The sequence below is a fragment of the Pagrus major genome, chromosome 12 (genome assembly GCF_040436345.1).
Source record: "Pagrus major chromosome 12, Pma_NU_1.0".
Lineage (NCBI taxonomy): Eukaryota > Metazoa > Chordata > Actinopteri > Spariformes > Sparidae > Pagrus > Pagrus major.
The window spans coordinates 27,011,732-27,036,133 of NC_133226.1; the positions used below are offsets into that span (position 1 = coordinate 27,011,732).

The 24,402-nt window shown below is 41.6% G+C and overlaps 1 protein-coding gene and 1 long non-coding RNA gene across 2 annotated transcripts; one reads left to right on the top strand and one right to left on the bottom strand.

Moving 5' to 3' along the window:
• The first annotated feature begins 1,850 nt into the window (after positions 1 to 1,850).
• On the top strand, positions 1,851 to 3,980 carry LOC141005564 (uncharacterized). Its single transcript, XR_012179881.1, has 3 exons — positions 1,851 to 1,871; positions 3,502 to 3,701; positions 3,906 to 3,980. It is a non-coding gene; the product is annotated as an uncharacterized lncRNA (long non-coding RNA).
• A 10,845-nt stretch (positions 3,981 to 14,825) lies between these two features.
• On the bottom strand, positions 14,826 to 18,980 carry LOC141006065 (beta-1,3-galactosyl-O-glycosyl-glycoprotein beta-1,6-N-acetylglucosaminyltransferase 4-like). Its single transcript, XM_073478168.1, has 3 exons — positions 18,817 to 18,980; positions 18,655 to 18,708; positions 14,826 to 16,256 (listed from the first exon to the last, which is right to left on the bottom strand). The coding sequence occupies exon 3, from the start codon at positions 16,253 to 16,255 to the stop codon at positions 14,954 to 14,956; it is 1,302 nt and encodes a 433-aa protein (XP_073334269.1). The 5' UTR covers position 16,256; positions 18,655 to 18,708; positions 18,817 to 18,980; the 3' UTR covers positions 14,826 to 14,953.
• Positions 18,981 to 24,402: the final 5,422 nt, after the last annotated feature.

A 24,402-nucleotide genomic window follows, 5' to 3' on the forward strand; every position in this document is an offset into this window, starting at 1 on the left:
ACACACACATCCATACGTGCAGAGCCGTTTTCTCCCCCCTCCCACTCTCTTTACCGCCTGGGGTGGGGAAATCCTATTACCCTATGAAGAGGAGGAACACATCATTAATTACACTCACATACTCCTTTACACACACACACACACACAAACATGTCTATGTGCCAGGCTCAATTGCAACACACACACACACTCACTCAGGCTACATCACAGCTCCTTCGTTCTCACACGGAAAAACTCTTATTTTCAGCTGCATCATGCTGCAATATTTTTGTTTATTTCTCTGTCAGCTGCACCTTGACAGGTGACATTAGAGCTGAGCTGGTTTATCAGATGGCACACACACACACACACACACACACCCCTGCTTCAGCGAGGAATATGTCAGAGTGTGAGAGAGCAAAGTTACGATCGTCGAGAGAGATTTCAGGCAACATGGACGGGCAGATCAGGGACTGTCAGAGTGTCACCCTCAGATTTATCCCAGAGCCTCGACAGCCTTTTCAAGGTTTACTAGATAGATGGATGCTATAAAGTGATACATGCACACTATAAAATGAACAGAGGAGGAGTAAGCCATGCATAGCCGGGCTGTCAGAGCGACTGTTTATGCACCCAGGTGGGCACCCTTTGGACGCATTAAGTCACGGCTGTGCAAAGCGAAAATAGAGCGAGCGGCTTCACGTCAGCGTTACAGGTTTATGGTGATCCAGAACAATGAGGTGCATCATTTTACACATGCGGAAATTTGATGTGATCTTTCATTTTGGTCTTTAGGTGAAACAAAGTAAACAAATGCAATCAAAAAGCTGAAACGGCCACAAAATAATGAGTAAATGTCAAAAACAGACCAAAGCGATGACCTTTCCACGTTTACATGTGTACAAGCTGCACCGTGCAGAGAATAAATTAAACGTACGTAAGCAAAATACATAATAACACACATGCAACCACTTATATACAGTAGATGTATAGATGCCTATGAGAACACATGTTGTTACGATGTATTAAATCATCATAACAACTGCATAAAAAGTGATTTGTCATGATTACAGAGGGATGTGATGTCTTTCTTTAAAGTTTTCCTTTAATCTGCGACATTCTTGTTCCACAGGAAATGCACAAAATAGAGAAATCCATGAACTAGTTGCTTACAGAGTCATAAAACCTGGATACAAGTCAGCATTTTTACAGTCCCGTTTCTTCTCGTCTCGAGGTCAGCGGCTTTTTGGTTCCACATTTTGTTCTGTGTCATAAAACAGGTCAGTTAAAACCTCACGCTGGAATTAAAAAGCTTGTTTTTTTAAAAATGGCGGTTGCTAACGAGTGTCTAAATGAGACTACAGAGGTCGTCTGGGACATTAAACGTCCTCACAGCGAACACGGAGACTCATCTACTCACTAGTCCGTCTTTACAGGCCACTTTAGTTACACACTGTTCTGACTCTGACTTTACAACTTGTACATTGATCAGTTTATAGAAAACCTGGATAGTAACTGTAGTAAGACGCTCAGTGGAGGTGACGTTTAAGTCATGTGACCGTGATGTCGTCTGTTTGTAGCCTAGCATTAGCTTTTGCTAACTTTGTCACATGTCGTGTTTGTGGGTTCCTTATTACCCATTTTTTATTTTGTGAGCTTCGTCCTCGTGTGTCACGTTGTGTTACTTCCTCTGTGATCGTCCTGATTGTTTTCAGCTGTCTCTGATTCTCCTCCTCAGTATCTGCTCTGTGTGGTTTCCTCTCCTCTGATGTTTTCTCTGCTCACCTGTGTTCAATTAGTCGTCCCTCCCTGTGTATTTAAGACTTCCCCCTCTGTCTTTGTTAGTTTGTCTGTTCTGTTTCCCCACGACGGTCCTGCCCACTGCTTCTTTGGTTTGTACTTGATTTAGTTCTTGTGTTTTTTGTTTCTGGCCTTTTATTCTTTCCAGCCTGCTGCCTCCTGAGTTTCTTGCATTTGGGTTCACCTTCTCTGTCGTCCCTGCAGCACTCTGTCATGCACATTTGCAGCATATTGTCTCTTTATTATTAGTCATTATAAAGCAGCTATCAATGCATGAACATATTCTACAACTACTACACCATTAAAGGGGCATTATGTAGTTTTAGGAGAAGACATTCAAACTCTGAATTTTAATATTTACAATATTAATGAGGTAATAATACAAACTGTTTCCATCAGTGAATAAACAAGAAAATAAGGTGCCAGAACACTGTTTGAAGCTAGAAAGGTGGCAGGGTCCGCCACATAAAAAACAAAGTCAAACAGTATAAATTGTGTTGTTCTTTAAGGTGCACCTTTAAAGTAGAAGTAGGAAATAAAAAATAAGGCGAAAACATACTGATACGTGATTTTTGGGGCGGATGCAGACGTCAAAGTAAAAAAATGACACTTGTGTGATAGATGTGTAACAGCAGCACGATGTTTTACAGCTTAACAATAAAACTTGACGACATCAGTGCACTAAAACATTAAACTGCACTGGAAATTAAAATATTATAAATCACCTCGAGCATCTTTTTCTGCATTATAATCTCTAAAAATTATGTTTTCATACCAGCGCATATCGGCTTAAAGGGGCAAAATGTAGTTTTAGAGAAGAAATCCGAACTCTATAATATTACTGAGGTAATAATACAAACTGTTTTAAACAAGCTGCTCTCAGAGGAACATAAGGTCCCAGAACACTGTTTGAAGCTAGAAAGGTGGCAGGGTCCGCCACGTATAAACAAAGTAAAACAGTATAAAGTGTGTTGTCGTTTTAAGGTCAGTTTGTTTATTCAGTCACAAAAACAAAACGCTTGTTTATTTAGTTTGTTTAGGCAGAAAAAGAAAAATCAGCCAATGAAGATCTTTCTCTTCTCATTAACATTTCTTCAAAACTACAGACTGCTCCTTTAAAACTAAGAGTTTTCCCTCAATAATCTCCTAATTACTCCAGAAACCAGAAGGCGATCGGGGCACTACACATTTAAGAAAATGTGTCGAAAGAAGAAGAAAATATTAAAAATGAAACAACGGTACATTAAAGTAGTGGATATTAAAACACCTGCCTTCTTTTGGTTTGGATGCTTCTGCACACTGGAAATATTAAAACACCTGTTTTATTTTAGTGGTTGAATCATTAACATGTTTCAGCCACTAGGTGGTCATCAGGGCTCCAGCCAATCAGAGGCAATCACACGACCCAGGTAACAACACAACAGGTGAACGTAAATAGAAAATAATGAAACAATGACATCACACGAGAAGAAATGACGCAACCACAACCTCCTGATGTTCTCGATGTGTTTGCACATGAAAAACACTTCGTGATACACAAGTAAACAACTTGTAAATGAGAATATCATGATGGAAATATATAAAAAGGTTAAATGTCTGGTGATGAAACTAAAGAGATCACGTCGAAGTTGATACCAGATGTAAAGATGTGATGTCAAAGTCAGAATGAATTCCAATTAAACTCTTCATTAATCATCTTTCACCTCTTTCCTTCACCCTCAGACTCAAGCTGGGAGCCTGAAACCAGAGAAAGTGACAGTTTTTTGTCTGAAATGAGACAAAAGAGAGGGAATCAGCACCGAGCCTCCCGCTTCCACACAGCCACAGCGCCACCAAGTGGATTCAAACCCGCCACTGCAAACAGAACCGAGGGCCAACATCTGCATTCAGCCGGCACTGAAGAGATCCAAGTCACAATTCAGGTGTGTGTTTGAAGAGCCTTTTCATCCGGTGACGGCAAATAACTTATTAAGAGCTCCAAGGCCGGAGGACGAGAAAGAGAAATGAATTAAAACATTAAAATAAAAAAAGAAGCTCACGAGCGTCACGTGGATGGATGATTTGAAAGACGACCTCCAGAGAATAATTCTGTAATTTGCAGCCTGGGATCTGTTTTTTCTTTTCAGATGTGTGTTTGTCAGAGAGCAGAGAGACGTTTGATCTTCATAACTCAATATGGAAATAAACATGTAGTAATTTCACCTTTTGGTTTCTTTAAAATACATGTCAGCATGTCGGCAGAGCTGATGGACAGGTGGGATTTTATTTAACGGACTGTCATGAGCCTCGTCTTCACTATCAGGCGCTGACGTCTTTACAGAAGGAAGAGGCGACATGAAACCAGTTACAGTCTCAGATGTGAAGATAAAGAATAATCTGTCAGTGTGATGTATGAACACACAATGAGCCTTTACAGGATTATTGATCAGGAATGTGATTATTGTCTTCTGTCGTCACAAACACACCTGGTACATTTCCTGATAGTGGATAAAAAGATCCAGAGGCTTCAGGCTTACAAATGTCGCCTTGACCAGTGACGCCACCATCTCCTCCTCCTGACATGAGTCAGCTCATACACATGTAATACTCTGGTAAAAGTAGAAGTACTGATTCAACTTCTTTACTCCAGTAAAAGTAATAGAGTACAGGCTCTAAATGTACTCAGAGTATCAGAGTAAAAAGTCTCCCTCTGAAGGACATTTGTGGTCAAAGCTAACTGAAGCTCACGTCATATTAATATAATTCAAAGACTATTAAAGTTAAAGGTAGAATCAGCAGGATTTGTCCCAGCTGCTCCTGAACGCACCACAAAGATAGTTGATAGTTGAGTCTCATTCCCAGGACGTCAAATAGCCACATGTTGGGTTGGTAAAGCGTCCCGAGCAGCAACAAAGAGAGAAAATAAGAAACTCTCTGCAGATACGAGACACTAACACGCCTTTTCTCCCCATTCCAGCCTCCCTCTCTGCCTGTTTATCTTTTATTTAATTGTGTGTGTATTTGTCCCACTCTTTTTCCCGTACTTGTTGCATCTTGAGCTGTTGTAACAAGTGAATTTCCCTGTTGTGGGATAAATAAAGCCAATCTAATCTAATGTAATCTAATGTAATCTAATCTTTTACGTCTTTGTTTCGTCTCGCTGCGTCTGCCGTGCGTGATGTGCTCTGATAGGTTGAGATCAGTCTTGTGATGTTGGGAAGGCGGCGTGCGATGACGCCAAATAACAATAATCCATAATTCACCTCAAATGCATCAAACTAAAGTAACGAGGCTGTTTTGAAGCTGTGAGGAGGAGAAAGTTCAGATGTTTGAGAGGGAAAGTCACAGAGATACTCAAGTAAAGTTCAGATACCTGAAACATGTACTGAAGTACAGTAACGAAGTATTTGTACTTTGTTGCTTCACACCTCTGATCTGTAGCAATGTTGAAATATTGGTACGATGGACTGATGGCATATTAATCTTATGTACAAACACACAATGAGCTCTTAAAGGAATAGTTTTATCACTTCCCCGTAGAGAGTCGAGCAGATTGGCAGCTGTGGCGTCAGTGTGAGGCTGTCAGTTCGATTAGTTTATCATGAAGTCATGTTAATCAGTGAGCTGTAGAGGTGCTGTCAGGTGAACTATCCCTTTAATACCATGTGGACGGTTGGTGCAGTATGCAGATAATAATCTGTGAGGAACAGCCGAGCAAAAGTGTTAATCTTTGTGTGCATATTTGTGGTTGTTGCTTCCCCTTTTTCTTCCTGAACTGTGACTTCCTCCTTGTTTAAAAAACTGGTTCAAGAGAGTTCATACGTGATAAACTCATGAAATACTCGAGTATGAGGTGTTTTCATCAAGTTCACAGCGTCAACTGATGAACACGGCTCTGCCTCTGCCATCTCACCTCCTGAAAACATTAACCTCTGGTTTTTAGAACCGCACACGTTGTTAAAAACTCGTCGTTAAATGAGGAATACAGGAACTTGTCAATATTTGCAGGAGAACAGTACTAAATGTGATATTGTTCAGCGCCCGGGCCTGTTCATTGTGCTACTCAGCTGCAGAGATCCCACATTATATGACTCTGAGGTGGCAGCCTTGATTGTGCAACTGCAGCTGGAGATGAAGCATGAACACATACTTCTCACCTCACTTTGAACTATGTGAGCTCGTTTTCTGTGCAGGAGTTTAAAGACTGAGGCACCTTTTGATGTGGCCTCTCTTTACAGGAAACAACGGTCAGCGTTCAAGAACGTGACAAGTGCTGCACATTCTTTGACAACCCATGGCAAAACTGTTGTGGCCCAGTTCTGGTTTGTTCGGCTCGATCTGGGCTGACACGTGGCCGGTGCGTACGGCTCGTGGCTCAGATCAGGCAAACAGGAGTGGGCGACCCGAGTGTCATCACTCCACGCAGTGTGTGGGCGGCATGAACGTGTCTGGTACACTTTCATCTATCTGGGAGACTAAAAATACTCTGTCTCATCACACCAAAGGTTGCTTTTCTACCACTTCCTGTAAATTAAGTTTTCAGTGTGAGCAGTGAAGATTTGCATGATTTACAAATGATCCTGTCAAAACAAAAAGCTTTGGTTTGTTCACGAGAGAGTTTTCTCACAGGAGCAGATGTTGACTATGTTCATTTCTGCAAAACACGAATATGTTGCAACTCAGTTGTGTCAAAACTTAACATTCATGTTGCAAGTTCACGTTCTAATTTTAATGTTATGTTGTGTAACGCTGTGTTTGTGTGTCAGTCAGAACCAAACAGAAGATGTTTGCTGAGTGTTTTGTGGGCCGGTCGGCTCTGGGGACAGCCTTCCATTCCGAAACACCGCTGTTCCGACTTTCAACTTCAAATAATTTCCCGTTAGGGTAAGGGTTTCCCCAGTAGCCTTTTCAGAATAGCAGGATCTTTAGAAAAAATGGGAAACCACGGCATTACGAAGAATGGAAGTCTATTTTCGGAACAGCGGGGTTTCGGAAAGGCGGGGTGTAACCGTTGGCTCTGGAGGAGGGTCGGGTGCAGAGTCGGACCTTCTGAAGGAATAAACATCAGGAGATTCTGCACCGATCCGAGAGCTCAGAGATTACTTTGTAACTTGTGGGATTAAAAAGTGGATTTATCTTCACTCCTGTTTATCAGCCTGACTGCAGCAGTGATCCGGAGGTGACCTCCATTGTCGGGTGTTTCTGTTCTGTAATGTTGACTGCTGACTGGAGCCGGAGGGGAAATGGACTTTACTTCATGAACGTAACGTCACAGAGAGGAGAGGCAGAACCAGAACCACAGTTCAGTCAGAGGCTGAACTCCTGAGGAAAATCTGTCTACATGACTCAAATGTTCACAGACAGGGGAAAGTTTCAATTTAAATGTGTTATGTTTCGTCTCATTCGCCGACTTCCTGCCCTTCTCTGACTCTCATCTTGAAGTTTTAGCAACAGGCGACCGAATGAAACGCACCGTTACGTTGGATAAAGTTAAAATTTAACTTCAGCGGTAAACGGCTCCGGATCCGAGCCAAATCTGAGTGTTTATTCCTCCGGAAGTGGCCGGCTCTGAGCAGCCGATCGGTGGATCTGCCCGTCCCTCCCAACACAACACTTGGCAAACATCTTTTGTTTTGTTCTGATAGAGGCAGAAAATCTAAATGAACACCTTGGCAAGGTGAACGGCAGACCTTGTTGACAAAGCTTCATTAGTAAATGTGTCCCTGCGGCCCAAAAATTTTTGTTCTGGCAGGAAGTTCAACCAAGAGTTCAATGCGAGGTCATCTTAGTCTCAGTTAAAAGTGAAACTGTGGCTCGATGCAAAACTGGTAATGGTTTTATATTTGCACATAACCAAAGTAGCTGAATCAGAACATGAAGAAATCTGGTTTATGTTACTCTGGAAAGACAAACAGAGACAGAAGTCCAACTCAGCATATTTCATGAGCTCTTTGCAGTGAACGTTAACATTACTCCGGTGCTCATGAGCTGTGAAACTCGGATAGAAACTTGACACTTGTGAGACACGTGGTTAGTGAGAGGCCACTGAGAGCTATTTAAGGCTTTTGACATGACTCACCTTCTTCACCAATCATCTGCACAAAAACCACAGCAGCTTGACTTTAGTCTTGCATCTCACAAGTCATCATTTCTAACGGATCTGTGCATGTTTAAAATATTGTATTACAACACGTCAATCGAGGCCTCATCGCTCACTATCAGGACATCAGAGACAAAAAACAACCCAAACTACTGTAGGCGCAGACATGAATGAAATAGACATTTGATCGCTTTATATAAACAGCCGGTGTTGAAGTGAAGAGCGACGTAGAGAGGAAGACAGGAAATGCAGGCCTAAACACCCAGACCTCAGCTGTGTACAGTATTATGACATCAAACAAACAGGAAGATGGAAAGTTCATTTTAATGTGTTGAACACAGAGCTCCACTGTGAGAGCGCAAAGCCTTTCCTGGAAATGGAGAAAAAAAAGTAGAGATGTTTCTCATAAATGTTGCCGAGTTGAACGAGGCAAGAAAAGAAGTTGTGTTTTTAGATCTCACTTCACGAGCAGACTGCACTGACGGCAACCCCGAGCAGCATAACTTGGAGGTAATGTGAGAGATGTCAAGTTAAATGTCAACTCAGCAAGTGTCGAGTGCCTTTGAAGCAGCGAGAGTCCAGTAACAAGAACGCTTGTTGTAATAAAAGCTAGGATTTATTTGGACCGAACCAGAGGTGACTGTGGAGACAAACCAACACTGTTCTGCTGACTCTGATTCAGTTTGTGTCCAGTTTGAATGAAGTGTGTTTGACGATGAGTTAACGAGGCAATTTAAGCTCGTCTTAGTTCAGTCAGAGAGAGAAACTTGAGTTCAGACGGTGGACGGTTGTATTTTTCGGTATTTCCTGTAGGTGTTTACTTTCCGGACTAACTTAAGTAGACGTGAAAAAACAATGGCGGCGCCCTGATGGCTCACCTGGTGCAGCGGGCGCTTTGAATCCAGCCGGTGGTCCTTCGCTGCACATCCTTTCGCCTGTCACTGTCAAACTGTCCTATCAAACAAAGGAAAAGGATAATCTTAAAAGAAAACACACACACACAAAATCACAAACAGTTTGACACTATCATTAATATACGAGAAGCGTTTTCGCACATTTTGAGCTTCACGCCAGGCCACAGTGTGAAGCTTTCACAGGAAACAGGCGTCTCCTCTCACCGAGAGGCGAGAGTTTATGACTGTGAATTAATCATTTTTAAAATGTTTGTCAGGTCCAGAACCATTTGTTTTGTTTATCAGTGTGTAAGAGATCTGACAGCTGGTTCCAGCTTCTAACAAGGTTCGTCAGCCAATCGTATTACACCGTTGTCTCGTGGTTTCTGTGTTTCGTCAGCATCAACAGTCTGCTAGTTTTCAGTTTGTGGAGGGAAGAAATGTGCACATGGCTGATTTCTACAGCGTACTGTACTGCCATAATGTTAGCTACAGTAGCTAGTGTTAGCGCCGTTAATGTTAGCTAGCTAGCATTAGTAATGTTAACGTTTTCTAGCTAGCATCAGTGCAACATATGGACGTTTTTCCATCAGCACTTTTGGCCGTGCCGAGTCAAACGTCCCCTCCTTCATAATAAAAGCTTTTAAATGACTTAGTAACAGGGAACTGAACTGAATTAGCTGATCCACTTTGTTAGCGGTGATTCTTCGATAGTACTGCGGGGGATCGAGACAAGTGCGTCATTGGTTTAAGACTCACCTTCAAGCAGGTAGCCCAGTTGTGTCAAACCGAGTAGAACCAGGCCGTTCACACACATTCATACGCTGATGTGAGAGGCTGCCATGCGAGGAGCCGACCTGCTCATCAGGAGCAACTCGGGGTTCTGCATCTTCCTCAAGGATACTTCGACATGCAACCATCGACCTTCCAATTACTGGACGACCCGCTCCACCTCCTGAGCTACAGCTTCCCCACAAACTGGCACCACTTGAGGGGCCAGATGATGAACAACAGGAGCGTTTCCAGGTGCTGTATCGCAGGCAACTGGACTGCTTCACCTCTCATCCAAGAGGCTTCTTCACTTCTAACTAACTGGCGAGGAGATGGCAGGCTTTTAACGTCTGCGTGGGAGTGTCCTTACAGAGTCGTTAAGGCCACTTGTGGGTCGTTGGTCAGACCGGCCTTCATGCGGGTTGCTAAGGCGAGGTGGGCCCAGGTCTGAAAGGTTGTTAAGCTGTCCAGGGAGAGAACTCAGTACTGCATTACAGGTGGGTGATGAATAATGTCTTAGGCCACCTCCTCTGTTCAAAGACGGACGTTCCAGTTTGACATAGATGGATTTCCAGTCAAACTGGAAGAAGTGTGTGACGGGAGGGTTGTTGCTTTAAGCCCCTCGTTGTCAGTGCTCTCAGGTTGTACGCAGTCGTATCACCCCTGGTAACACCAAACAGGGTCCGGTGTGTGTGTCAGGGTTTGGTAAACTGAACAAACACCTGTCACTGCTGCAGGTGTAACGTTCTCACAGACATTCACAAACTGGAACTTCCCCTATTATTAATAATTTACTGGAACCTAATAACCACTGAGGCCCCTCCATCAGAGCTCTCCTACGTGATCTGTGACTAACGTTTGGAGGAAGCTCTGAGGTTACTGGCATTATGAACGTGATACCTCTGTGTGTAAACTAATAGCGACAGGTTGGGTTGATTTCCTCACGATTCATGGCAACCACGGGACACAAACTGGCAACAGTGTCACATTCCTGAGAATGAACATATTATATATGTATTATATAGACTTAGCATTCAACACAGTGCAGCTAACGGATCAGTCCTCAGCGTCTCAACATAATAATCATGTGTTTCTCTCTCGTAGCAACTCTTTTAATGTCTAAAAATATTTTTAGTTGCTTCTTTTTTTTTATTACCCACAACGTTGAGGACCATAAAACATGTTGCTGTAAATATTGTTCACGTCTAACCAGCAGCCATTTTCCTGTCAAAGTGTGACGTTAATTTATGGTTTTGCAGAAAGTCAAAGCAGCGACCCTTCTGTCACTGGCTCTGCTGCTGTTGTGTCCTTGCTGACAATAATAGATTCACAGTTCTGAAAAGGAAGTTGAACCGTTCTTTGTCCCATTGTTGAACATTTTCATAGTACTTCCTGTTTTCCTGTTTGTCTCCAAACAATCCCTGTCAAACTGCATAAATCACTTCTTTTTCTTCGTGCTGTCTTTCTATCTGATGTAATAACAGCTGTGTGATGTAATGTGACTTCTCTGTCGATGACCATCACAGAAAACGTTCACGTTTCACTCGTGAAACTGAGAAGGTTGCTCTGAGTGAAACTACAAATAAATAACGTTTTTTTGTGAGTCCTTTCATTTCCTTCTTGTGCACTGACTCGTGCAGCTTGTTTGTATGTGCAGTACTTCCGTCTGTCAGCCTGCAGAGAACTCTAAAGATCAAGATCAGCGAGATCAATGGCATGTTTTGTTTCACGCTGCAGTTATCAGTTATCATCCAGATTATAAAACTAAATGAGGAAACGTTTCAGCATGTTCCCTCATCATGACACGGTCAAACCTTCAGACATATTGAGAGGCTGTGTGTTCCCTGTGTTCATGTGTTTTTGCATGTGTCGTGTTCCCTGACGGAGTTAAAAGTGCAGCCTGACTTCACAAAGACCCCCGAGATGGATGATGCAGCGATTCAGATTCAGATTTTTTATTGACTCTTGATGTCGTGGTGTGAAGTACAAACATGAAACACAACAATAATACAGTCGTAAACAACCAGAACACAAGCCCAAGTTATTTATAGTGAATGAGGTTAAACATAGACGGATCATTGAGAAAGTGTTTTGGCAAATATTTCTATACCTCGATACCTTTCAAACTTAAACTCCTCTTTCGATTCTTACTTAATTGTCTACTTCACTCTAAAGGCCTGTTTCCATATTCACTCAGTCACGGCCCAATGTGCTACTTGTGCTGTGGAAACTTCGAACATTATTGCCGTTTTCACAGAATCTGGATTTTTCAATGAGGGCGAATGAGTGGTTGTGGCAGAGATCCAGACCTCCTGGAGGAATAAACACCTGGAGTCACATCAGATTCTGCTCAACAGACGCTCCACGCTGCCGTCAACATGCTGACCTTCTGACCCTCGACTGCTCATTGATGATTACTGCATCATCCCCATGAGACCAGAACCATCTTCGAAACACAACCTTCATTTATATCAGAGAACTCAAATGTTTCTATGGAGAGCTGAAGTTCTGGTGGACCTCATGAGACCTTATATCGGACAAGATTTGTACAGAAGTCTACGGGAAGACGCAAAATAAATGTTTGATCCTGTTTGAACTGTGCCAGGAATCACACATCTGATGTTTGTGGGTGTAAAAAGTTACATTTTGAAGTCTCAGTTTGTTGTAATTAAAGTAAAATCTCAGGTGGTTTTGTGTTAAACTGCTCAGTGAGCTACATCGTCTCACTCAACACCAACATGGAGCCAACTGGGCTCAGAAAAGATCGTAAAAAAGATGAACATCACAATAAATCTGCTCATATTGACAACTGCAGTTCTGGTTCTGGTTCAGTTCTGTGAGCTGCTGATATACAGGAGCAGCTCTGCAATGTTTCAGTGAGGAGACGACGTCACTAACGAGGCTGTTGGCTGTGTCGTCTTTATAATGACGTGTTTGTTCGTCTCTTTTCATTCACTACCACAGTTTTATGAAATACGATCCAACGAGATAAACTAGAAGAGGTGCCAGTTTCCTCACGACCTGTGATTGAGACTCGACGATCAAATATCCTCCTCTACAATCGTCTGCTTCAGCGTTAACAGTACAGTATAATGGGTGTTTCCTCTTGGCCTGTGGCCCGTCATTTAGTTTCTACTGCGCTCGCCAAAGTAAAAAGTTTGATGACAGCTGTTTATCACACAAACTGTTGGCACCACGTTCACACTCAAATGCTCAATTAAGTTACTAGGAAACTTCTTTACCCCGCCTCCTCTTATCTGTCTTCCCCTCCTGCTGATGTTTTCCATCTTAAGAAAATATTTTGGGTGGTATCCCGGCTCTTCTACTGAAGAGCGTTTATTTATAACGCTCTTCATGTTTAAATTGCACCATCTCCGTGGATTATCAAGAAACAGCCGGGGTTAATGATTTGGGAGTAACTCAGAAGAGTTATGGACAGATGCCCAAGCATTCCTCCTCAGTCAGAGCCAGACACAGACTGTTAAAAGTTCAAAGTATTGCATAACGTGACTTCACTTATCAAAAAAAATAAATAAAATCGATCAAATGTTCTGGCACGGCACAAAAAAATCACAACTTATTGGGAAAACATTTTTCAGTTGTGATCAGACGTCCTCATCGACTCAATCCACCGACAGCAGTGTTATGAGTCTAAAGGTCAGATCTTGTGTTGCCCAGATTTCAACCCTTTGTGTTCGTGAGTAATCCTTCGAACACGCAGACTGATATTATCAACCTGGAATCGAACACAGACCACAGCTTCACTCTGAAACTGTGGACGATGTTTCTGCACCACCTGCAGTTGGAAAAGATCACATTTTCATTGAGAGGGGTCTGGCAAACTTTTATAGACCTCAAGAGCGACGCACCGGTGGGGATTTTCCACTGGCACTTTTGGCCACGTCGACTCAAAACCGCACCCATTCGCATTTCCATCATCAGGTTTTACTGCGCCAGGTTGAGCCAAGCTGCGCCCAGGATGATCCAAAGTACCACGTCTGTTTTTTACTTTAGGTTCTCTCCAGCGTCCCTGTTCATGCTGTCAGATATCTGCTCTGTTATACTGTTTCATCCTGTTTGTTTTGAGCTGCGTCAGAAGACGTGTTGAGTTACTGCTGGTGAAAACGGAGCATTTCCTCCTGCTGCTTCAAGTAACACACTTTTATTGTGAGGATTTTATAGGCAACGTGTTTTGCTGCCCTTTGATTAATGGAGCTTCGTCAGCACTTTTTGTGTTTTGGATAGTGGTGCGGGGAGGAACAGCATGTACAGCTGCTCCTTTTTTTCATTTGGCCTATTTATGGCTTTATTAACAGGACATTAACTGAGCTACCTTTGACCACGAGACAAGCTAATCATCAGTTTAATGATCAAGCAGGTAGTCCTGATGTGCCAAGTCAAACCGAGCAGAACCAGGCCGGCAGATGTGATTAAAAAACACCACAGCTCTTTCCCCAAACTAGCCTCGTTTAAACGCTAGTAACAAAAGCCCGGCTGACCGGTCTGACGTCCTTCTAGACGTCTCCTCGCCTATTTTTTTTTCCCTTTTCTTTCGTAAATAATTAATCTTCTTCGTCTGAATACACCTTCATGCTGAGTTGATCCGAGTTTACGTACTCGTACTGTTCACGCTGCAGTCGTGAGTCACAACCTTTGCTTCAACCTCGGGTCGTAAAAATATCTTCCTTCCACAAGAATACATTTGCACACCTGGATGTGTGTGTGTGTTCCAGAGTAACTCCTGAAAACTAAAACTCCCCTCACACACACACACCCTCGCTCTCTTTTGTCACTGCAGCTCATAAAATAAATGACAGTGTAACATTAGCCTACAAATTAAAGCTAATTAACTTTGTGTTGTACTTTGTGTGGAAATAAAAAAAAGAGATGTCTCAACTTCCCCATAAAAAATATCCATTTATTATTTTCCTGAGGTTTTAAACACAATAAGAAGGTGTCACGCTTACAAATGTGGAAACTCCAGAATTTATTCTTGTTTTATAAAAAAAAAATGGTTCTGTAAAAAGTTACTCGTGTGATTAAAAACGTTGATCTGAAGCTTTTCTGTGAAGAGTTTTCTAAACTTAGCAACTAATAATCAACTCATCAATGTAAAGCAACAACTTTGGTTTAAACACCGCCAACTTCTTGTTTCAGCCCCACGATACAGATAATGGCATACTCGCTCATCCCTAATAAATATCTATATCTATATACATATATATGTATATATATGTATATGTATATATATATACATTCTAATTTAACTTTCTGTTTTCTTTTCTTTCATTTTTTGTCTCTCTGAAAACCCAAATAAAAAAAAGAGAAAGAAACTCGACTATCAAAATTATTGCAGATTAATTCTCTGTTGATCAAATAAGCGATGAATCATCTAACCAGCGCAGCGCTGCTCTCCACTCGCAGCTTGTCGTTAACCCTTACGGCAGCTGCTGGAGGCCGCTGATCGGAACAACTTCAGTTTCTCCTGCAGCTTCTCCTCGAGGCACTGAATGATGATGGGGTCCACTTTGGGGTCGAACTTATTGGCGAACCAGTGTCCATAATTAAGAAGCCAGCGCAATTCAGCTGCGCCGTAAATGCAAACACTGCGCACGTGTCCCCCCGTGCACGGTGGGTACAGGTTGTCCTCCAGGTAGTGCCACTTCACCAGCCGGGTTTTGCTCTTCAGGTCGGTGACGTCGGGCTGGGATCGGGGCACCTCCCCGGGTACGCCGTTCATTCGTACAAGCGTGGCCCAGAAGTGTTCGTCTGGGGAGTACGTGTCCTCCGACCAGGCCAGGAAGTCTTTCACCACCTCCGAATTGTCCATGAACACGATGAACTCCCGCGACAGGACAAAGTAGGCGTTGCCGATGAACATCTCGATCCCGTGCGGTGGCGGCGTCTTGACCTGCTGCGTTTTCACCGGTATTTTATTATATTCATAGCTGACGGTCGCCAGCTCGTAGTGAAAGGTGAACCTCTCCTTCTTAAAATCCGTGGGTCGGCTCGTCTCCAGCATGTTCGCTCCGTTCAGCGTCTTCAGCTCCGACACCAGCTCGATGTTGGACTTGAGGGGGAAATCCTGGCCGCAGAGGTTGATGACGTACTTCCACTTGACCTCTGACCTCAGAAGGTCAGACAGACAGTGGAGATCAGCTCTCAGTCGACTGATGCTCGCGTAGAAGACAGACTCCCGCTTGGAGGCGATGAAGACGTTGGGCAAACATCGGGCCATGCCCTCCATGGCGGAGATGAACTGAGGTGGAGACTTTTGATCGTAGTGGATGCAGTAGATGTTACTGGGAGCGTACAGCGCCTTGATGAGTCTCTCTACCATCCACGCAGATTTATGCACAACCAGTGAGTAAGCAATAGGAAAGTCTTCCTCCTCCCCTGAGACACACACGTCATCATAACCTCTGGACTGGATGAATAACGAGCAGTTTGTGGTGAGGTTAACCAGACTTTGATCTGTGTCCTCCACAGCTTCCTTCTTCCTCATGATCAGCGATTTACCCACCTCCACCGGGTCCATGTCATATATAGCCGAACAGCTAATGTTGTATTTGTGAACTGTGTGACTGTCATTGAAAGCGGCCGGTGGAGGTACAGATTCAGGGATGTAGCTGTACTTCAGGCTGACTAATAGCACGACACAAATAGTCAGCAGTGAGAGGAGCGATGGCGTGAACTTTCTTCTCAGTGTCAGTAAAGAACATCTTGTCCTCATCCTGTGGTGAGAGGGGACAGAAACCAAAACTATCACTGGATTTTCATTAACATATCCACTAAACCTGGTGACCCTGAACGCCACGTGTGTGGATTAGGTTCCAGCCTCAGTAAAGTGCAGTGTACTTCTTCTCCATTTACATGAGTTTGTACAAGCAGGATAAGAAGGAAACAATCTGGAAAGTTAAAGAGAAAATATACCGAGAGTATTTATGAACTATAAAGTTATTATCAAGTCATCTTTCTTTGGCAAGTCAGGTCCTGAGTTACAGATTTAACACGCAGTAAAATGTCTTCAAACAACGAGACCTTTGTTCTACATTCAGTTGAGTTGTGTACGTACGTTATCCCACAAATCCACAAGTTTCCTCGAGGTGACGTGTTTAATGTGGAGGACGGAGAGTGAGGAAGGAAGTCAGACGACGAGACTAAACATGACAAGACTTTAAAACTTTAAACATCCCTCATCTGTGAACTTTTGTGCCTGAACTACGTCAGACAGATTCTCTGTCTGTTTAACGGCGTGTTCACCACCAGACAAGTGAGAAAAACCCGAACAGCCAGAAGACTTTACTGTAAATTAGCCGTAAGACGGCGAGCAACAGCACGCAACGAGGGTTATGATTAATTTTTACTTCAATTCTGTGCGGTGACTCGATAAAGTTTTGAGGTGACTGAGGTGTTTGTGTCCTGTGTTGTTTGTGACAGTTGTGCTGCGGCTACACACAAGTTTCATTACCCCGCCGACTGTTTTCACAATTACTTGTTAATACATAAAGTGTCAAAAAATGTGAAAAATGCTCCCCAAAGGTCCAGTGTGACGTGTTCAACGTGCTTCTTCTGACTCTTCATTTACTGTCATGAATCCTCACATTTCAGAAGCTGGAGGCAGTGAATCCAAAATGACTGAAATGATTGATTATCGAAAATAGTTTATAATAATAGATTAAACTTTCAGCTCAACAACTGATCGACTAGAAATGTCTTCATACAGCCTGTCTGGTGTAATCCAAGTCTCCAGAAACCCTCGAGATCCCAAACTGATTTAAAAAAGCTGTTATTTACGTCACTTCAGACGGGACTCATGCTAACACTTGTAGCTCAGCAGCTACAGTGAAGAACAAGGGAGAAAATAACGTCTTTACAAATCAGTTTGGATCTCAGAGCTTCAGGGGGACGAGCTGTATGGAGACATTTAGTTTGTTTTAAATCAAGTCTCCAGCTGCTTCAGGTGTTTAGCAGAATGCTGCAACTCTGTTTTACTGTGAAGCTCCAGAAATGTTTTGTGGACGAAGAGACTTCACCTGACTTCACTAATTGTAGCTAATAAAAATAATATGAAAGAAGAAGATTACACCGTGAAACCAGGATATGTTCATGTATACATATATATATATATATATATATATATATATATATATATATATATATATATACACACATGCACATTATCTCTGCCGTCCATATTCTTATTCTGCATTCTGTTTTTGTTTTTCTTTATTTTCTATTGTATTATTTTTAATTATTGTTATTATTATTATTTTATTACATACATTTTATTTACTAATTCCTATTTACCATGTCTATAGTGGAGTCTCGAGTCTCTTCCCTCCGGAGTACTTGTACAGCCTTAGTGACGATAAACATATTGAACCTTGAATCCTCATAACAAACAACCCAAGCAGGTAGTTAGTAGTAAATGTGACGATGCATGACACTGGGTTCACGAGAGCGAGACGATATTTCAACACTATTTTTAAAAAACTTATTTAAAACCGTATTCGATCGAAAGCAAAAACAATGCAGGTCCATTCTGAACTGTTTGAACTAGTAATCGTTACTTCAGCTCCACTTTCTGACTCAGTTTGATGATCACAGGCAGTAAAAGACACCAACAACATGTCAGCAGGCTGTAAAACTTCTTCTTCTCTTCATGTGTGACCTTCTGACTGAACTCCTGTCCACACATTAAAAGTAAAAGATAAAAACTGTATAAATAACACAATAAATATGTAAAATAAGTAAAATAAATATTGTTTCTATACTTAAAGTGCAAACAGAGACTGATCAAATGTCTCATCAGAGCTGAGAGCTGGATACACCTACACTGCGTTTCCTGGTAGCAGCTGAGACGTTTGGGCCCTCAGCAGAAGTCTGTGTGGTTATTTTGAAGTAAATTAAAGCAGATTAAAAAATAAATCTTCCTCCAGACTTCTTGCTCTGGAGCTCAGTGGCTCATATTGGAGGTAAAAATAATAATAATTACAAAATAAAGAGTATAAATTGTGTTTAAAGTTTCCAGATTGTTCCCCTCTTTCATCCCGACCCTCGCATGTTGCTCTGCATGTGATATAAAGTGTTACAGACTCACACATCGCTCTATAACAAAGTAATTCTCACCTTGCTCCATATGCAGGTAGAGCAGCCTCACGCCTCGCTTCACCAAGTCACACCCTGAAAGTTATCAAAAACGAGGAGAGAAGTTCAGTTCAGACCGGCTCACCTGGTTCCGTCCTCATCTCATAATGGATCTTTTCTTTGAGCGAAAAAACTTAAACTCACCGACGTGAGGGGGAGAGAGAGGACCGCTGGACATTGATCTTCTGCGTCGTTACGTGTTTTTTACGCACGCCTGATGCGACATCCAACACCTACTCGAACCTCGCTCTCCACGAGTCGACCGAACGTGCCACATGGTTCTGGTAACACATGAAGAAAAAAGGTGAAGAAAGTGGAAGACGCTGTGAGCTGCAGGCGGAGAGCGAGAGGAGGAGGACCGCGGGCTGCAGCGCTGCGCTCTGGTGCGTAACCCGGAAAGAGGGAGGGGCTCAGGAATGGACCGACTGCACTAATTAGATCACCGCTGCAAAAATGTTGTTTTCCGTTTCATATGTCACCAGCGGGCTCATCCGTTACCTGTGGCACGCTGTGAGAGTGGATACAGGAGCGGAGCTGTGCGTAAACGACAGATATCCTGCAGCTGATGAAAGGGGAGGAATGAAAAGCTCGTGGCCGGAGTCACCTGAGCTCACTCACACAACACACACAGTTTAATGTCATTACTTTGTGTACTTGTGTGTATATATGATGTCTGCCGGCGTGTGTAGTCTTTAGTCTTTTAATGTTGTTCTCCTGCTTTGATAAAGGAGCAGTGTGCAGTTTTGGAGAAGAAATTCAAACTCATAATTTTGATATTTACAATATTAATGAGGTTAATTTCATTTAACCTCGAAAAACCATTGAGGACGTGTCCTCATCTACAGTGGTGTCGAGATACAAAACAGTTAAACAACAAGACAGCATTAAAATAAAAATGGTGAGTTTGCTCAGAATAAACGATATTATATCAGTTATCTGGACAACGATACGATTTTTGCCAATATCACAAAGTCTTCCACGATATGAGATGATATGAGATTATATGTCCATTGAACACAATCAGTTGTATCAACTCACAAAAAACAACTAAAACATGATGTGACAATTTTATTACAAAACTCTTCAGAGGAAATATTATTTTATCGATGGTTCCCGACGTTTAAATGGAAACAATCTGTTGCCTTTAATAAAAACAAAAAAAGCAGATTAAATAAATAAACAGATACTTTTACAGCAGCTGATCATTAAAAGTTAACATTTCTAACTACAGCGTGCTCCTTTAATATCTGATCCAATAATCAGTCGACCCAGAGTACACAGTACACAATCATGTCAGTATAATTTTACTTTTACTTAAGTACATTTATAGCCAGAAAATGACTTCTGATACTTGAGTTCATTTATTTTCAGAGCAGAGAAAACACAGAGGTCCAGCAGAGGACAGAGCTGGAAGACGTGGAAAACAGCTGTGAGAAGGCTGGACCTTCTCCCAGCAAGTCCTCTCAAGACACACCGCAGGAGATGAACGGGTTGAAGAAACTGGAGTTAGAGGAGATCGAGGATCTGAAACCAATTCAGCTGGACCAGCAGAAACACGAGAACTGAGGAATGTTGAGCAGAAGCTGGAGAGTCATCAGGTGGAGTGGCAGGAAGAAAAGACGTCCCTCATTCAGGCCACAGAAGGTTTCAAGAAGACCGGGCAGGATATGCAGCAGGAAGCAAAGGAGGCTTTGGAAAGATCCATCAGACATCAGGAGGAGTTGCAGACATCTCTCATTCAGGCCACAGACAGTATTGAGAAGATGCTGCAGGGAAAGGAGCAGGTGAGGAGATAGAAAGCTCCATGAGGTCCCAGCTGGAAGAGCTCATGAGCAAGAAGAAAAGGAAGAAGAAATGGTACAGCATCTTCTTCCAGTGCATATTTCCACGCTCAGTAACTGAGGACGACTAAAAACTCTCCCTGAGCTACAACTGGTTTTCCAACACAGTAATGTTGGTCGGGGGTAACTTGCATCAGCTGTGTTCTTATTCAGAATATCAATAAAAAGTAATAAACGGCATTACTGAAGATGACGCCAATGAATTTATAGGAGATGTGAGTTTTTGTTCTTTACCCACACGATGTGTCCGTCCTCTCTGCAGATCTGTGATCATGTTCGGGCAGAGCTTCAAGGTTCATGTGCGGCTGAACTTTATCACTTCATTTTATAATAAATAGTCACAAAGTGTATTTGAAATTTACCACATTAATGACCTCAAAAGTTTTTGTTTTTATTTGGAGTTTGACAGGTGGCCAATTAATACAAACTCAAACATACGTACAAATACAAACAAATATGTATTCTTTTTTTCCATAAGTGAATAAACAAGCTGCTCTCAGAGGAACATAGTGTTTGGAGATAGAAAGGTCTCAGTCATTAAAGCAAAACGGTCACAAATACTAAGATATTCTGAAATTCTTGTAGTTGTCAAACATTGTCTTAAACTCACACAAACACTCACGTATTTTAAACTCTTTTTGACTACATATTAGTTTGAATTTTATGTAAATGTGTAAACAGATTTTTTTTTAAAAATCAAATCGAGCAAAGTGCAAATGTTGGAGGTGAGCGATCCGCTGGCTCAGGTCTTACAGGGTAGATTTCCTTCTTGTTACCTGCAAAATAAAGAAGATGTGACCTCTTATTGAGAAAGAATAACACCTTGTTGAATAACACCTGTTATATTGTGATTATCCAGGTCAGGTATATCAAATGGAGTGTAAAAATTTTAAAACTTATAATAACTTAATAAAGGAGGCGTCAGAGCCGACACATGAGCTCATTATGAACACATGAGCCGGCCTCAAACAGGTCCGGCTGCTTCCAAAAGATCAACTCAAAATGAAAAAAACAAAACAATAGACGTTGCATCAACATCACGATGAAAGGACCGTTTATACAAGCTTATCCTCCAACTGTGAGTTTATGAAAATCACTTTCATGTGTAGGTGTAAACAGGGAAGTTTGGAGAAACCTCTGACTTCAATGACACTCTTAGTTTGGTGCATTTCACATGAAGTTTGGTGCAGAAAAGAAATGATGCTTTACATTTGGTTCTATGAAGCAGAACTTATTTACAGTCGTCTTCACGGATAAACACTAATGATTCCTGAAGCGTAGAAAAAAATAAAAAGCTGATGTCACATGACTTCACAACACCACCACCAAGCTTCCTACTACACTGAACACTTCACTATTAACTGATAAATGCACAAGTTGTAAAGTTTGTAACTAAAGTTTTCAGCGTGATGATGTTTAATGTCCCCGACAACCTCTGCTGTCTTTAGCCACTTGTTAGCAATCACCTTTTTTAAGACACATACATTTTACTTCAAACGTTGGGTATTTACTGACGTATTTTATGTCGTAGAAAACACGTGAAAATATCTTTAGCTTGTGTGAACCACAGACCTAATTTCAGGCTGACTTCAGGAAGTGGAAGTGCTGTGACAACTTACCTTGCTCTCCCCTTTTGGTTTTTACAGCCATGTGCAGTAGTTTTACTGAGAAGAAAGAAGTGATACTGTGGAGCCAGTTTATTATTAAGTCAGCGTTATCTACCTTCTAGTTACAGGCATGTCTACTTTGATTAAACTGAAAAGATCGAGGCGAGCATGTCATAAAAGACACACAGAGCTTATTGACACGTTCTCTGTGAAACACACGGTCACGTTTGCATTAATCTGATACATGAAAATCGGACCTGCAGGACGGCTGCATGATATTCATCCAGGTGTAAAGAGAGCTGTGCACTGTGTAACCACAATATAGAAGAAAGACTTCATTTAAAAAGTAAAAAACCCTTTTATTTATACCACAACATTTTACTGTTATTGTAAACAAACATTGTGTTTCAGTCTGTAGTTCTTCATATGAATTTCATGGATTACAGATATGTGGGTAGGAATACAAAACAGCAACAACAACAAGGAAATAACAACAAAAATACATGTACTATTACTTAAAAAAGCAGATTTCACATGACAGTTGTCTGTAGCTCTTTGTGTTGGACATGGCGTATCTCCAGGAGAGTGTCCAGTCTCAGCAGTATTTTATCTGTCACTGTTTCCGTCACGAACACCTCGTTCACCTCATGCTGACACTGTTTTGTGTTTGGAGGTTGTGTCTGCAACCACAGGACTGTAATGGTGTTTGTTTTTTGGGGGCAATTTAAAGTAAAAGATTTGCTTTTTCATCATTAGATTTTCTACAGGGATCTCTATGATAAATCACTTTGGGTCAAGGTTTAATGTTACAACCGAGAGTAACTCCCTTTCCTTTTCTCACATCCTCTCAGTCCCCCTGCAGGGACATGTGACAGGTCTCATTGTTTGTCCATATTCAGCCATTGTTACTTTATGACCAGACAAGCAAGTTTAATCTTTAATCCAACCATTTATGATCATGTTGCAATGTTCTACAGAAACTTTAAATAACTCCTTTCTTCAGTTATTTTTCTTATTCAAAGCTGTTCTATGAGACCACCTGATAGCTTTTCCCGTTCCTTATTATTCTTGAGATATTGTCCGGCTTGTAGAGATTTATAATGATCCCGGGCAGGTGAGCTGAATTCTTGAGTGAGTTGTTATTAACACACACTGTAGTTTATTTTGACTCAGTAGCTCCGACACCATCCTGCTGCCCCAAACACTCACTACAGCACCAAATGTCGATAAATCCACCGCTGAAAATAGTCCTCAACAACTGCACAATTCCTTCCTGTTTCATTAACATTTTATAAAAACTACAGAACCTAGCTAAGAAGTGACTAAACATAAAAAAATAAATAAATGTAAAAATTAAAAATGAAACTATATATTTTCAGCAGAAACCAAAGAGCTCATAAGAGCAAGATTCCAAACGCAAAGACGGCATCTATTCAGTCCAAAGAGCTCGCATGGTGCGTACGCTGAAAAATATGGATATGCAGCTATTTCTGTGAATGGATCCATTTCTTAAAGGTGCTGTTTGTCAGAAAAGTTGCTTTTTGAGTCAAACTCAAATAATGAGCTGGGAATGAGACTCAAAAATAAACTTTTCTGACAAACAGAACCTTTAAACTCCAGTAATCAGTTAGCATTTTTGCACATCTGCTTCCCTCGTCTCAAAGTCTTTTTTTTTTTTACTTTTTTTTATTTGGTTTTCAGTTAAATGTGTGAAATAAGGTGTGTTGTTACCACAGGCTACAAGATATTTACATGTTTTGTTCTAGGACATAAAATGCATTAAATGTCCCACAGTTTAATTATAAAGCTCTTACGTGTCTTAAAAAAGTGTCTGAATGAGACTACAGAGGTTGTCGGGGACATTAAACGTCATCACAGCGAACACGGAGACTCACTTTACCCACTTTAGTTACAAACTATTCTGACTCTGACTTTACAACTTGTACATTGATCAGTTTATAGAAAACCTGTATAGTAACTGTGTAGTTAGACTCTTAGTGGTGGTGACTTTTAAGTCGTGTGACCGTGATGTCGTCTGTTTGTAGCCTAGCATTAGCTTTTTACTGCTACACATTTAATTTATGCTTCAAACATCATAAAAGTGGTGTTAATCTGTGGAGATTATCTGGATGAACAAAACCTGTAAATATCATAAACATGTGTTTGACACAGAGATTATTTTCTGCAATAATCCAAAATACTATTCAATAATCCCACAGAGGGAACCAGGGCGATGCTAACTTCCGGGTTAGCATCAAATACGTCATCGCCACGCCACCAAT

Excerpts from the sequence above, each read along its gene's own strand:
- LOC141006065 (XM_073478168.1), bottom strand. The coding sequence starts at position 16,255 with ATGAGGACAAGATGTTCTTTACTGACACTGAGAAGAAAGTTCACGCCA.